Here is a 15,011-nt window from a genome sequence, read left to right as displayed (position 1 = left end):
ACACGTAGACGCAGACAGAGACAGTAGTCAGACACGTAGACGCAGACAGAGACAGTAGTCAGACACGTAGACGCAGACAGAGACAGTAGTCAGACACGTAGACGCAGACAGAGACAGTAGTCAGACACGTAGACGCAGACAGAGACAGTAGTCAGACACGTAGACGCAGACAGAGACAGTAGTCAGACACGTAGACGCAGACAGAGACAGTAGTCAGACACGTAGACGCAGACAGAGACAGTAGTCAGACACGTAGACGCAGACAGAGACAGTAGTCAGACACGTAGACGCAGACAGTAGACGCAGACAGAGACAGTAGTCAGACACGTAGACGCAGACAGAGACAGTAGTCAGACACGTAGACGCAGACAGTAGACGCAGACAGAGACAGTAGTCAGACACGTACGCAGACAGAGACCGACAGAGACAGTAGTCAGACACGTAGACGCAGACAGAGACAGTAGTCAGACACGTAGACGCCGACAGAGACAGTAGTCAGACACGTAGACGCCGACAGAGACAGTAGTCAGACACGTTTCCGCCGACCGTAGACGCAGACAGAGACAGTAGTCAGACACGTAGACGCAGACAGAGACAGTAGTCAGACACGTAGACGCAGACAGAGACAGTAGTCAGACACGTAGACGCAGACAGAGACAGTAGTCAGACACGTAGACGCAGACAGAGACAGTAGTCAGACACGTAGACGCAGACAGAGACAGTAGTCAGACACGTAGACGCAGACAGAGACAGTAGTCAGACACGCAGACGCAGAGACAGTAGTCAGACACGTAGACAGACAGAGACAGTAGTCAGACACGTAGACGCAGACAGAGACAGTAGTCAGACACGTAGACGCAGACAGTAGACGCAGACAGAGACAGTAGTCAGACACGTAGACGCAGACAGAGACAGTAGTCAGACACGTAGACGCAGACAGTAGACGCAGACAGAGACAGTAGTCAGACACGTAGACGCCGACAGAGACAGTAGTCAGACACGTAGACGCCGACAGAGACAGTAGTCAGACACGTAGACAGAGACAGTAGTCAGACACGTAGACGCAGACAGAGACAGTAGTCAGACACGTAGACGCAGACAGAGACAGTAGTCAGACACGTAGACGCAGACAGAGACAGTAGTCAGACACGTAGACGCAGACAGAGACAGTAGTCAGACACGTAGACGCAGACAGAGACAGTAGTCAGACACGTAGACACAGACAGAGACAGTCTTCACAGACACGTAGACGCAGACAGAGACAGTCTTCACAGACACGTAGACACAGACAGAAGAAGCAGACAGCAGACGCAGATGTGTAGACAAAGATGGTAAGAGCACACACAGGAACGTGAGACTGAATGTGCACTGCATTCTGGGAACTGAAGGAGATTGTACTTCTGCAACATTCTCTCACACTGCTTGACAGATTATACACCTGGCTGCATACAATACATAATCGGAATAATTCAACTCTGCAGGTCTGGGACCGAGGTGAGCATCCACATCTGCATGCACAAGCCTGTTCCTCACCTGGAACACAGACAACACTATCTAGACATAGAACCACATATGTTCAGAGTGAGGCAGACTGTTTAAGATGTAGAATGTACAATGCTATTGTTATGGATCTGTCGGTCTCTGTAGTTCTATGCCTCAAACCCCATAGCAAGCGCTCTACTGTAGACCACCCTCTGTCCATATTCAGTAGCTTACGATGGTACTCACAGGCAGCCATTGTGGATTCACACTTACAGTGGTGAAACACAGGTAGGTGACAGTGACTCAGCCTTACAGCTAAAACAACAAACTCAGTGACGGCGAACAAACAATTATTTCCATGCAGAAAGAACCAAACAAACAGCGGGGAGAATAAAATGACTAAAGAACAGAATCAGAGTACATAGGAACTCACCATTCTTCCTCATAAACGCTGATTAGAAAATAAAGATGCAATTGGAAAAAATTAAAAAGCCAGAAAACTGGAAATCATCTTTGAAATATATAATATAATTAAGGGAAAATGCCAAGGCTAAAAGCAGCATAGCATGTCGTGTGTAATGAGAAAACAGCAGAAAGTCGGCCGTCAAAATACGGATCATGCAGTAGCACAAGAACAAGGGATAAACAGACATGCAGTAGCACAAGAACAAGGGATAAACAGACATGCAGTAGCACAAGAACAAGGGATAAACAGACATGCAGTAGCACAAGAACAAGGGATAAACAGACGTACATGGATTTGATAAATGAAGCATTGCATTTGACAGTATGTTGTGGGGTATCCTTCATTAACCACATACATGATATCATTCTCAGGATGTGATTCTCAACTGTATAATGACGTTAATGTTTAGACAAAAGCAGTGGTTTGTGTTTAATGCAGGTATTCATTCTGCCTAATGGTTATAACCTGTTAAAACTACATGTTTCGATGTAGTTCAACGTTCCAATACCATTTTAAAAGGGGATGGGGAGAGATACAAGGGTGTTTCTCTACCAAAAACAGACTTAGGATTCACTTGATTAGAAATGTCCCCGTTAAAAACAAGAGACTTAAAAAGCCAAGCCCACACACAGCCAGATAATCAGTCAGTCAGTAGGGTTGTTAGCTGAAAAATGTGATAAGACTAGTGAGCATTGGCAGCAAGAAGGATACATCTAATACAACCAAGGTTCTACCACAGTTCCACCTGGGTTCCACCTCTGAGGTTCTGTACTCACTGTTTCTTGGCCTCCTCGAACTTGGTGATTTGCTTGCGCAGGCCGCTGTTCTTGAAGCCCTGGTAGTGGGCGGCGGGAGCCCCGATAGTCACCACGTCATACGTGTGGTCTGGGGGAACATAACTATTAAGGCCAAAGTGGAGAGCTGCATGAACATCCAGGGGTGGGGGGGAACAGGGAATGGGGCTCAGCTCACCAAAGCCAGACTCGTCCTGCACCCTCATCCTCTGGACATGAAGGTTGGTGGGTATGAACTCCAGCTTCCTCTCTGCCTTCAGGTTACTGGCCTTGAATGACGGACCTGGAGGAAAGACCAGACAAAAGAGAGGGGTGGAATAGACAGAGTAGGATTCTCATGTTAAACCACAACAAACCACCTTCGACAGTTATCTGAGGCTGAAATAAGTTAGTGTGTTACGTGTAGTCGTGTGTGTGTGTGTGTGTGTGTGTGTGTGGTGACAGGAGCCTGGGGTTCAAGGACCTCTGTGTGTGTGTACAGTACTAACCCTTGTAGTTGGTGAGGTGTGGGGGTGAATCAGAATTAGTTGGGTAACATAGATAAGATGTTTTATTTTCATAATATGCTTGTGAGATACTTGTCATTAGAATGTATCTCTTTGGACTATAGTGTTGTCAGTTTGCAGTTATCCTTTCTCTGCTAGGGCTCAGTTACATTGGCCCCAGAGAGGGGAGAGGTCAGGCTTGTCTTCATATGAGAACGTATCTTTTAAACCATGTGAAGGGATGATTGAGGGGGAACCAATTATCTCTTGGCTCCACAATGTCTGTGTGCTAGTCACTCCCTACTTTTCTCATTGGGGAGAGGAGGATGGCAGTGTCTGGAACCATTGTATGTCCCCTCTGAGGTTGCCCTTATCTTTCCCTAGTGTATGACCTGTCTTCAGTGAGTTTGTCCAGGTTTGGGTGTATTTGAGATGGGGATATCTAGAATTGACAATTGATATATGCCACTGGATGAGGTTATGTTTTGGTACTATGTTGTACCAAGAACGATATAAGAACTTCATTTAGGAGACCAAACTGAACGATAATTTATAGCTAATGCTGTCTGGCTATGGGATACTCCTCTCTCAAGTAACAATCTTTCTTTGTGAAGTTCCTATTATCTGTGGTTTGCCATGTCAACTAGGGGGGTGGATCTTTGCTATAAAAGATCTCAGTTACCATTATGTTGACCACCAACTTTTTATTAGAGATACTGAAATGTTGAAAGTCAAAATCCTATTGCAAAAGCGTAATTATTATTAAAGGCGAAGATTAAGCATAACTCTGACTGGTGTGTGATTTGATATCTCATAATTTGGTAATATAGGAAATTTCCACGACAGAGGTCAGAGAGTCTCCTGGTAGTCGTGCATGTGTACAGTACTAACCCTTGTAGTTGGTGAGGTCAGAGAGTCTCCTGGTAGTCGTGTGTGTGTACAGTACTAACCCTTGTAGTTGGTGAGGTCAGAGAGTCTCCTGGTAGTCCTGTGTGTGTACAGTACTAACCCTTGTAGTTGGTGAGGTCAAAGAGAGTCTCCTGATAGTCGTGCGTGTGTACAGTACTAACCCTTGTAGTTGGTGAGGTCAGAGAGAGTCTCCTGGTAGTCGTGCGTGTGTACAGTACTAACCCTTGTAGTTGGTGAGGTCAGAGAGTCTCCTGGTAGTCGTGCGTGTGTACAGTACTAACCCTTGTAGTTGGTGAGGTCAGAGAGTCTCCTGGTAGTCGTGCGTGTGTACAGTACTAACCCTTGTAGTTGGTGAGGTCAGAGAGTCTCCTGGTAGTCGTGCGTGTGTACAGTACTAACTCTTGTAGTTGGTGAGGTCAGAGAGTCTCCTGGTAGTCGTGCGTGTGTACAGTACTAACCCTTGTAGTTGGTGAGGTCAGAAAGTCTCCTGGTAGTCGTGCGTGTGTACAGTACTAACCCTTGTAGTTGGTGAGGTAGAAGAGAGTCTCCTGGTAGTCGTGCGTGTGTACAGTACTAACCCTTGTAGTTGGTGAGGTCAGAGAGTCTCCTGGTAGTCTAACCCTTGTGTTGGTGTCAGTGTAGTGTGCGTGTGTACAGTACTAACCCTTGTAGTTGGTGAGGTCAGAGAGTCTCCTGGTAGTCGTGCGTGTGTACAGTACTAACCCTTGTAGTTGGTGAGGTCAGAGAGAGTCTCCTGGTAGTCGTGCGTGTGTACAGTACTAACCCTTGTAGTTGGTGAGGTCAAAGAGAGTCTCCTGGTAGTCGTGTGTCTGTGTGTGTGTACAGTACTAACCCTTGTAGTTGGTGAGGTCAGAGAGTCTCCTGGTAGTCGTGCGTGTGTACAGTACTAACCCTTGTAGTTGGTGAGGTCAAAGAGAGTCTCCTGGTAGTCGTGCGTGTGTACAGTACTAACCCTTGTAGTTGGTGAGGTCAGAGAGTCTCCTGGTAGTCGTGCGTGTGTACAGTACTAACCCTTGTAGTTGGTGAGGTCAGAGAGTCTCCTGGTAGTCGTGCGTGTGTACAGTACTAACCCTTGTAGTTGGTGAGGTCAGAAAGTCTCCTGGTAGTCGTGCGTGTGTACAGTACTAACCCTTGTAGTTGGTGAGGTCAAAGAGAGTCTCCTGGTAGTCGTGCGTGTGTACAGTACTAACCCTTGTAGTTGGTGAGGTCAGAGAGTCTCCTGGTAGTCGTTGGTGAGGTCAAGAGAGTCTCCTGGTAGTCGTGCGTGTGTACAGTACTAACCCTTGTAGTTGGTGAGGTCAGAAAGTCTCCTGGTAGTCGTGCGTGTGTACAGTACTAACCCTTGTAGTTGGTGAGGTCAGAAGAGTCTCCTGGTAGTCGTGCGTGTGTACAGTACTAACCCTTGTAGTTGGTGAGGTCAGAGAGTCTCCTGGTAGTCGTGCGTGTGTACAGTACTAACCCTTGTAGTTGGTGAGGTCAGAGAGAGTCTCCTGGTAGTCGTGCGTGTGTACAGTACTAACCCTTGTAGTTGGTGAGGTCAGAGAGTCTCCTGATAGTCGTGCGTGTGTACAGTACTAACCCTTGTAGTTGGTGAGGTCAGAGAGTCTCCTGGTAGTCGTGCGTGTGTACAGTACTAACCCTTGTAGTTGGTGAGGTCAGAGAGTCTCCTGGTAGTCGTGCGTGTGTACAGTACTAACCCTTGTAGTTGGTGAGGTCAAAGAGAGTCTCCTGGTAGTCGTGCGTGTGTACAGTACTAACCCTTGTAGTTGGTGAGGTCAAAGAGAGTCTCCTGGTAGTCGTGCGTGTGTACAGTACTAACCCTTGTAGTTGGTGAGGTCAGAGAGTCTCCTGGTAGTCCTGTGTGTGTACAGTACTAACCCTTGTAGTTGGTGAGGTCAAAGAGAGTCTCCTGGTAGTCGTGTGTGTGTGTACAGTACTAACCCTTGTAGTTGGTGAGGTCAGAGAGTCTCCTGGTAGTCGTGCGTGTGTACAGTACTAACCCTTGTAGTTGGTGAGGTCAAAGAGTCTCCTGGTAGTCGTGCGTGTGTGTACAGTACTAACCCTTGTAGTTGGTGAGGTCAGAGAGTCTCCTGGTAGTCCTGTGTGTGTACAGTACTAACCCTTGTAGTTGGTGAGGTCAGAGAGTCTCCTGGTAGTCCTGTGTGTGTACAGTACTAACCCTTGTAGTTGGTGAGGTCAAAGAGAGTCTCCTGGTAGTCGTGTGTGTACTAACCCTGTGTTGGTGAGTCAGAGTGTCTCCTGGTAGTGTGCGTGTGTACAGTACTAACCCTTGTAGTTGGTGAGGTCAGAGAGTCTCCTGGTAGTCGTGCGTGTGTACAGTACTAACCCTTGTAGTTGGTGAGGTCAGAGAGTCTCCTGGTAGTCGTGCGTGTGTACAGTACTAACCCTTGTAGTTGGTGAGGTCAGAGAGTCTCCTGGTAGTCGTGCGTGTGTACAGTACTAACCCTTGTAGTTGGTGAGGTCAGAGAGTCTCCTGGTAGTCGTGCGTGTGTACAGTACTAACCCTTGTAGTTGGTGAGGTCAGAGAGAGTCTCCTGGTAGTCGTGCGTGTGTACAGTACTAACCCTTGTAGTTGGTGAGGTCAGAGAGTCTCCTGATAGTCGTGCGTGTGTACAGTACTAACCCTTGTAGTTGGTGAGGTCAGAGAGAGTCTCCTGGTAGTCGTGCGTGTGTACAGTACTAACCCTTGTAGTTGGTGAGGTCAAAGAGAGTCTCCTGGTAGTCGTGTGTGTGTGTGTGTGTACAGTACTAACCCTTGTAGTTGGTGAGGTCAAAGAGAGTCTCCTGGTAGTCGTGCGTGTGTACAGTACTAACCCTTGTAGTTGGTGAGGTCAGGGAGTCTCCTGGTAGTCGTGCGTGTGTACAGTACTAACCCTTGTAGTTGGTGATGTCAGTAAAGAGTCTCCTGGTAGTCGTGCGTGTGTACAGTACTAACCCTTGTAGTTGGTGAGGTCAAAGAGAGTCTCCTGGTAGTCGTGCGTGTGTACAGTACTAACCCTTGTAGTTGGTGAGGTCAGAGAGTCTCCTGGTAGTCGTGCGTGTGTACAGTACTAACCCTTGTAGTTGGTGAGGTCAAAGAGAGTCTCCTGGTAGTCGTGCGTGTGTACAGTACTAACCCTTGTAGTTGGTGAGGTCAGAGAGTCTCCTGGTAGTCGTGCGTGTGTACAGTACTAACCCTTGTAGTTGGTGAGGTCAAGAGAGTCTCCTGGTAGTCGTGTACTAACCCTGTGTACAGTACTAACCCTTGTAGTTGGTGAGGTCAGAGAGTCTCCTGGTAGTCGTGCGTGTGTACAGTACTAACCCTTGTAGTTGGTGAGGTCAGAGAGTCTCCTGATAGTCGTGCGTGTGTACAGTACTAACCCTTGTAGTTGGTGAGGTCAGAGAGAGTCTCCTGGTAGTCGTGCGTGTGTACAGTACTAACCCTTGTAGTTGGTGAGGTCAGAGAGTCTCCTGGTAGTCGTGCGTGTGTACAGTACTAACCCTTGTAGTTGGTGAGGTCAGAGAGTCTCCTGGTAGTCCTGTGTGTGTACAGTACTAACCCTTGTAGTTGGTGAGGTCAAAGAGAGTCTCCTGGTAGTCGTGCGTGTGTACAGTACTAACCCTTGTAGTTGGTGAGGTCAAAGAGAGTCTCCTGGTAGTCGTGCGTGTGTACAGTACTAACCCTTGTAGTTGGTGAGGTCAGAGAGTCTCCTGGTAGTCGTGCGTGTGTACAGTACTAACCCTTGTAGTTGGTGAGGTCAAAGAGAGTCTCCTGGTAGTCGTGCGTGTGTACAGTACTAACCCTTGTAGTTGGTGAGGTCAGAAAGTCTCCTGGTAGTCGTGTGTGTGTACAGTACTAACTCTTGTAGTTGGTGAGGTCAGAGAGTCTCCTGGTAGTCGTGCGTGTGTACAGTACTAACCCTTGTAGTTGGTGAGGTCAGAGAGTCTCCTGGTAGTCGTGCGTGTGTACAGTACTAACCCTTGTAGTTGGTGAGGTCAGAGAGTCTCCTGGTAGTCGTGCGTGTGTACAGTACTAACCCTTGTAGTTGGTGAGGTCAGAGAGTCTCCTGGTAGTCGTGCGTGTGTACAGTACTAACCCTTGTAGTTGGTGAGGTCAGAGAGAGTCTCCTGGTAGTCGTGCGTGTGTACAGTACTAACCCTTGTAGTTGGTGAGGTCAGAGAGTCTCCTGATAGTCGTGCGTGTGTACAGTACTAACCCTTGTAGTTGGTGAGGTCAGAGAGTCTCCTGGTAGTCCTGTGTGTGTACAGTACTAACCCTTGTAGTTGGTGAGGTCAAAGAGAGTCTCCTGGTAGTCGTGTGTGTGTGTACAGTACTAACCCTTGTAGTTGGTGAGGTCAGAGAGAGTCTCCTGGTAGTCGTGCGTGTGAACAGTACTAACTCTTGTAGTTGGTGAGGTCAAAGAGTCTCCTGGTAGTCGTGTGTGTGTACAGTACTAACCCTTGTAGTTGGTGAGGTCAGAGAGTCTCCTGGTAGTCCTGTGTGTGTACAGTACTAACCCTTGTAGTTGGTGAGGTCAGAGAGTCTCCTGGTAGTCCTGTGTGTGTACAGTACTAACCCTTGTAGTTGGTGAGGTCAAAGAGAGTCTCCTGGTAGTCGTGTGTGTGTGTGTGTGTGTGTGTGTGTGTACAGTACTAACCCTTGTAGTTGGTGAGGTCAGTCTCCTGGTAGTCGTGTGTGTGTACAGTACTAACCCTTGTAGTTGGTGAGGTCAGAGAGTCTCCTGGTAGTCGTGCGTGTGTACAGTACTAACCCTTGTAGTTGGTGAGGTCAGAGAGTCTCCTGGTAGTCGTGTGTGTGTGTACAGTACTAACCCTTGTAGTTGGTGAGGTCAGAGAGTCTCCTGGTAGTCGTGCGTGTGTACAGTACTAACCCTTGTAGTTGGTGAGGTCAGAGAGTCTCCTGGTAGTCGTGCGTGTGTACAGTACTAACCCTTGTAGTTGGTGAGGTCAGAGAGAGTCTCCTGGTAGTCGTGCGTGTGTACAGTACTAACCCTTGTAGTTGGTGAGGTCAGAGAGTCTCCTGGTAGTCGTGCGTGTGTACAGTACTAACCCTTGTAGTTGGTGAGGTCAGAAGAGTCTCCTGGTAGTCGTGCGTGTGTACAGTACTAACCCTTGTAGTTGGTGAGGTCAAAGAGAGTCTCCTGGTAGTCGTGTAGTGGTGTGTGTGTACAGTACTAACCCTTGTAGTTGGTGAGGTCAGAGAGTCTCCTGGTAGTCGTGCGTGTGTACAGTACTAACCCTTGTAGTTGGTGAGGTCAAAGAGAGTCTCCTGGTAGTCGTGCGTGTGTACAGTACTAACCCTTGTAGTTGGTGAGGTCAGAGAGAGTCTCCTGGTAGTCGTGCGTGTGTACAGTACTAACCCTTGTAGTTGGTGAGGTCAAGAGAGAGTCTCCTGGTAGTCGTGCGTGTGTACAGTACTAACCCTTGTAGTTGGTGAGGTCAAAGAGAGTCTCCTGGTAGTCGTGCGTGTGTACAGTACTAACCCTTGTAGTTGGTGAGGTCAGAGAGTCTCCTGGTAGTCGTGCGTGTGTACAGTACTAACCCTTGTAGTTGGTGAGGTCAAAGAGAGTCTCCTGGTAGTCGTGCGTGTGTACAGTACTAACCCTTGTAGTTGGTGAGGTCAGAAAGTCTCCTGGTAGTCGTGCGTGTGTACAGTACTAACCCTTGTAGTTGGTGAGGTAGAAGAGAGTCTCCTGGTAGTCGTGCGTGTGTACAGTACTAACCCTTGTAGTTGGTGAGGTCAGAGAGTCTCCTGGTAGTCGTGCGTGTGTACAGTACTAACCCTTGTAGTTGGTGAGGTCAGAGAGTCTCCTGGTAGTCGTGCGTGTGTACAGTACTAACCCTTGTAGTTGGTGAGGTCAGAGAGAGTCTCCTGGTAGTCGTGCGTGTGTACAGTACTAACCCTTGTAGTTGGTGAGGTCAAGAGAGTCTCCTGGTAGTCGTGCGTGTGTACAGTACTAACCCTTGTAGTTGGTGAGGTCAGAGAGTCTCCTGGTAGTCGTGTGTGTGTACAGTACTAACCCTTGTAGTTGGTGAGGTCAGAGAGTCTCCTGGTAGTCGTGCGTGTGTACAGTACTAACCCTTGTAGTTGGTGAGGTCAAAGAGAGTCTCCTGGTAGTCGTGCGTGTGTACAGTACTAACCCTTGTAGTTGGTGAGGTCAGAGAGTCTCCTGGTAGTCGTGCGTGTGTACAGTACTAACCCTTGTAGTTGGTGAGGTCAGAGAGAGTCTCCTGGTAGTCGTGCGTGTGTACAGTACTAACCCTTGTAGTTGGTGAGGTCAGAGAGTCTCCTGGTAGTCGTGCGTGTGTCTCCTGTAGTACTAACCCTTGTAGTTGGTGAGGTCAGAGAGAGTCTCCTGGTAGTCGTGCGTGTGTACAGTACTAACCCTTGTAGTTGGTGAGGTCAGAGAGTCTCCTGATAGTCGTGCGTGTGTACAGTACTAACCCTTGTAGTTGGTGAGGTCAGAGAGAGTCTCCTGGTAGTCGTGCATGTGTACAGTACTAACCCTTGTAGTTGGTGAGGTCAGAGAGTCTCCTGGTAGTCGTGCGTGTGTACAGTACTAACCCTTGTAGTTGGTGAGGTCAGAGAGTCTCCTGGTAGTCCTGTGTGTGTACAGTACTAACCCTTGTAGTTGGTGAGGTCAAAGAGTCTCCTGGTAGTCGTGTGTGTGTACAGTACTAACCCTTGTAGTTGGTGAGGTCAGAGAGTCTCCTGGTAGTCCTGTGTGTGTACAGTACTAACCCTTGTAGTTGGTGAGGTCAGAGAGTCTCCTGGTAGTCCTGTGTGTGTACAGTACTAACCCTTGTAGTTGGTGAGGTCAAAGAGAGTCTCCTGGTAGTCGTGTGTGTGTGTGTGTGTGTGTGTGTACAGTACTAACCCTTGTAGTTGGTGAGGTCAGAGAGTCTCCTGGTAGTCGTGCGTGTGTACAGTACTAACCCTTGTAGTTGGTGAGGTCAGAGAGTCTCCTGGTAGTCGTGCGTGTGTACAGTACTAACCCTTGTAGTTGGTGAGGTCAGAGAGTCTCCTGGTAGTCGTGCGTGTGTACAGTACTAACCCTTGTAGTTGGTGAGGTCAGAGAGAGTCTCCTGGTAGTCGTGCGTGTGTACAGTACTAACCCTTGTAGTTGGTGAGGTCAGAGAGAGTCTCCTGGTAGTCGTGCGTGTGTACAGTACTAACCCTTGTAGTTGGTGAGGTCAAAGAGAGTCTCCCCTGGTAGTCGTGGTAGTCGTGCGTGTACAGTACTAACCCTTGTAGTTGGTGAGGTCAGAGAGTCTCCTGGTAGTCGTGCGTGTGTACAGTACTAACCCTTGTAGTTGGTGAGGTCAAAGAGAGTCTCCTGGTAGTCGTGCGTGTGTACAGTACTAACCCTTGTAGTTGGTGAGGTCAGAGAGTCTCCTGGTAGTCGTGCGTGTGTACAGTACTAACCCTTGTAGTTGGTGAGGTCAAAGAGAGTCTCCTGGTAGTCGTGCGTGTGTACAGTACTAACCCTTGTAGTTGGTGAGGTCAAAGAGAGTCTCCTGGTAGTCGTGCGTGTGTACAGTACTAACCCTTGTAGTTGGTGAGGTCAGAGAGTCTCCTGGTAGTCGTGCGTGTGTACAGTACTAACCCTTGTAGTTGGTGAGGTCAGAGAGTCTCCTGGTAGTCGTGCGTGTGTACAGTACTAACCCTTGTAGTTGGTGAGGTCAGAGAGTCTCCTGAGAGTCTCCTGGTTGGTGAGTCGTCTCCTGGTAGTCGTGTGTACAGTACTAACCCTTGTAGTTGGTGAGGTCAGAGAGTCTCCTGGTAGTCGTGCGTGTGTACAGTACTAACCCTTGTAGTTGGTGAGGTCAGAGAGTCTCCTGGTAGTCGTGCGTGTGTACAGTACTAACCCTTGTAGTTGGTGAGGTAGAAGAGAGTCTCCTGGTAGTCGTGCGTGTGTACAGTACTAACCCTTGTAGTTGGTGAGGTCAGAGAGTCTCCTGGTAGTCGTGCGTGTGTACAGTACTAACCCTTGTAGTTGGTGAGGTCAGAGAGTCTCCTGGTAGTCGTGCGTGTGTACAGTACTAACCCTTGTAGTTGGTGAGGTCAGAGAGAGTCTCCTGGTAGTCGTACTAACGTGTGTGACAGTACTAACCCTTGTAGTTGGTGAGGTCAAAGAGAGTCTCCTGGTAGTCGTGCGTGTGTACAGTACTAACCCTTGTAGTTGGTGAGGTCAGAGAGTCTCCTGGTAGTCGTGCGTGTGTACAGTACTAACCCTTGTAGTTGGTGAGGTCAGAGAGTCTCCTGGTAGTCGTGCGTGTGTACAGTACTAACCCTTGTAGTTGGTGAGGTCAGAGAGTCTCCTGGTAGTCGTGCGTGTGTACAGTACTAACCCTTGTAGTTGGAGTGTCAAAGAGAGTCAAAGGGAGTCCTGGTAGTCGTTCGTGTGTAAGTACTAACCCTTGAGAGTCTCCTGGTAGTCGTGCGTGTGTACAGTACTAACCCTTGTAGTTGGTGAGGTCAGAGAGTCTCCTGGTAGTCGTGTGTGTGTACAGTACTAACCCTTGTAGTTGGTGAGGTCAGAGAGTCTCCTGGTAGTCGTGTGTGTGTACAGTACTAACCCTTGTAGTTGGTGAGGTCAAAGAGAGTCTCCTGGTAGTCGTGTGTGTACAGTGTTGTAGTTGGTGAGGTCAAAGAGAGTCTCCTGGTAGTCGTGTGTGTACAGTACTAACCCTTGTAGTTGGTGAGGTCAGAGAGTCTCCTGGTAGTCGTGCGTGTGTACAGTACTAACCCTTGTAGTTGGTGAGGTCAGAGAGTCTCCTGGTAGTCGTGCGTGTGTACAGTACTAACCCTTGTAGTTGGTGAGGTCAGAGAGTCTCCTGGTAGTCGTGCGTGTGTACAGTACTAACCCTTGTAGTTGGTGAGGTCAGAGAGAGTCTCCTGGTAGTCGTGCGTGTGTACAGTACTAACCCTTGTAGTTGGTGAGGTCAGAGAGTCTCCTGGTAGTCGTGCGTGTGTACAGTACTAACCCTTGTAGTTGGTGAGGTCAGAGAGAGTCTCCTGGTAGTCGTGCGTGTGTACAGTACTAACCCTTGTAGTTGGTGAGGTCAGAGAGTCTCCTGGTAGTCGTGCGTGTGTACAGTACTAACCCTTGTAGTTGGTGAGGTCAGAGAGTCTCCTGGTAGTCGTGTGTGTGTGTGTGTGTACAGTACTAACCCTTGTAGTTGGTGAGGTCAGAGAGTCTCCTGGTAGTCGTGCGTGTGTACAGTACTAACCCTTGTAGTTGGTGAGGTCAAAGAGAGTCTCCTGGTAGTCGTGCGTGTGTACAGTACTAACCCTTGTAGTTGGTGAGGTCAGAGAGTCTCCTGGTAGTCGTGCGTGTGTACAGTACTAACCCTTGTAGTTGGTGAGGTCAAAGAGTCGTTGTGTCTCCTGGTAGTCGTGAGAGTCTCCTGGTGTGTACAGTACTAACCCTTGTAGTTGGTGAGGTCAAAGAGAGTCTCCTGGTAGTCGTGCGTGTGTACAGTACTAACCCTTGTAGTTGGTGAGGTCAGAGAGTCTCCTGGTAGTCGTGCGTGTGTACAGTACTAACCCTTGTAGTTGGTGAGGTCAGAGAGTCTCCTGGTAGTCGTGCGTGTGTACAGTACTAACCCTTGTAGTTGGTGAGGTCAGAGAGTCTCCTGGTAGTCGTGCGTGTGTACAGTACTAACCCTTGTAGTTGGTGAGGTCAAAGAGAGTCTCCTGGTAGTCGTGCGTGTGTACAGTACTAACCCTTGTAGTTGGTGAGGTCAGAGAGTCTCCTGGTAGTCGTGCGTGTGTACAGTACTAACCCTTGTAGTTGGTGAGGTCAAGAGAGTCTCCTGGTAGTCGTGCGTGTGTACAGTACTAACCCTTGTAGTTGGTGAGGTCAGAGAGTCTCCTGGTAGTCGTGCGTGTGTACAGTACTAACCCTTGTAGTTGGTGAGGTCAGAGAGTCTCCTGGTAGTCGTGCGTGTGTACAGTACTAACCCTTGTAGTTGGTGAGGTCAAAGAGAGTCTCCTGGTAGTCGTGCGTGTGTACAGTACTAACCCTTGTAGTTGGTGAGGTCAGAGAGTCTCCTGGTAGTCGTGCGTGTGTACAGTACTAACCCTTGTAGTTGGTGAGGTCAAAGAGAGTCTCCTGGTAGTCGTAGTTGGTGAGGTCGTGTGTACAGTACTAACCCTTGTAGTTGGTGAGGTCAGAGAGTCTCCTGGTAGTCGTGCGTGTGTACAGTACTAACCCTTGTAGTTGGTGAGGTCAAAGAGAGTCTCCTGGTAGTCGTGCGTGTGTACAGTACTAACTCTTGTAGTTGGTGAGGTCAGAGAGTCTCCTGGTAGTGTGTGTGCGTGTGTACAGTACTAACCCTTGTAGTTGGTGAGGTCAGAAAGTCTCCTGGTAGTCGTGCGTGTGTACAGTACTAACCCTTGTAGTTGGTGAGGTAGAAGAGAGTCTCCTGGTAGTCGTGCGTGTGTACAGTACTAACCCTTGTAGTTGGTGAGGTCAGAGAGAGTCTCCTGGTAGTCTCCTGGTAGTCGTGCGTGTGTACAGTACTAACCCTTGTAGTTGGTGAGGTCAGAGAGTCTCCTGGTAGTCTCCTGGTAGTCGTGCGTGTGTACAGTACTAACCCTTGTAGTTGGTGAGGTCAGAGAGTCTCCTGGTAGTCGTGCGTGTGTACAGTACTAACCCTTGTAGTTGGTGAGGTCAGAGAGAGTCTCCTGGTAGTCGTGCGTGTGTACAGTACTAACCCTTGTAGTTGGTGAGGTCAAAGAGAGTCTCCTGGTAGTCGTGCGTGTGTACAGTACTAACCCTTGTAGTTGGTGAGGTCAGAGAGTCTCCTGGTAGTCGTGCGTGTGTA

At 48.8% G+C, this 15,011-nt stretch overlaps 1 protein-coding gene across 1 annotated transcript in view; it reads right to left on the bottom strand.

Moving 5' to 3' along the window:
- Nucleotides 1-15,011, bottom strand: part of LOC135542718 (inositol polyphosphate-4-phosphatase type I A-like) — a 62,326-nt gene that overhangs the window by 13,674 nt on the left and 33,641 nt on the right. Inside the window, exons 11-13 of the mRNA XM_064969856.1 lie at nucleotides 2,921-3,025; nucleotides 2,725-2,833; nucleotides 1,916-1,933 (exon numbers count right to left, since the gene is read on the bottom strand). Coding sequence (XP_064825928.1) covers nucleotides 1,916-1,933; nucleotides 2,725-2,833; nucleotides 2,921-3,025 — 232 coding nt within the window. The remainder of the gene's footprint in view (nucleotides 1-1,915; nucleotides 1,934-2,724; nucleotides 2,834-2,920; nucleotides 3,026-15,011) is intronic.

Source organism: Oncorhynchus masou, chromosome 6, assembly GCF_036934945.1.
Source record: "Oncorhynchus masou masou isolate Uvic2021 chromosome 6, UVic_Omas_1.1, whole genome shotgun sequence".
Taxonomy (NCBI): Eukaryota; Metazoa; Chordata; class Actinopteri; order Salmoniformes; family Salmonidae; genus Oncorhynchus; species Oncorhynchus masou.
The sequence above is the reverse complement of the archived record's forward strand: the minus strand, read 5'-3'. Positions and strand labels throughout refer to the sequence as shown.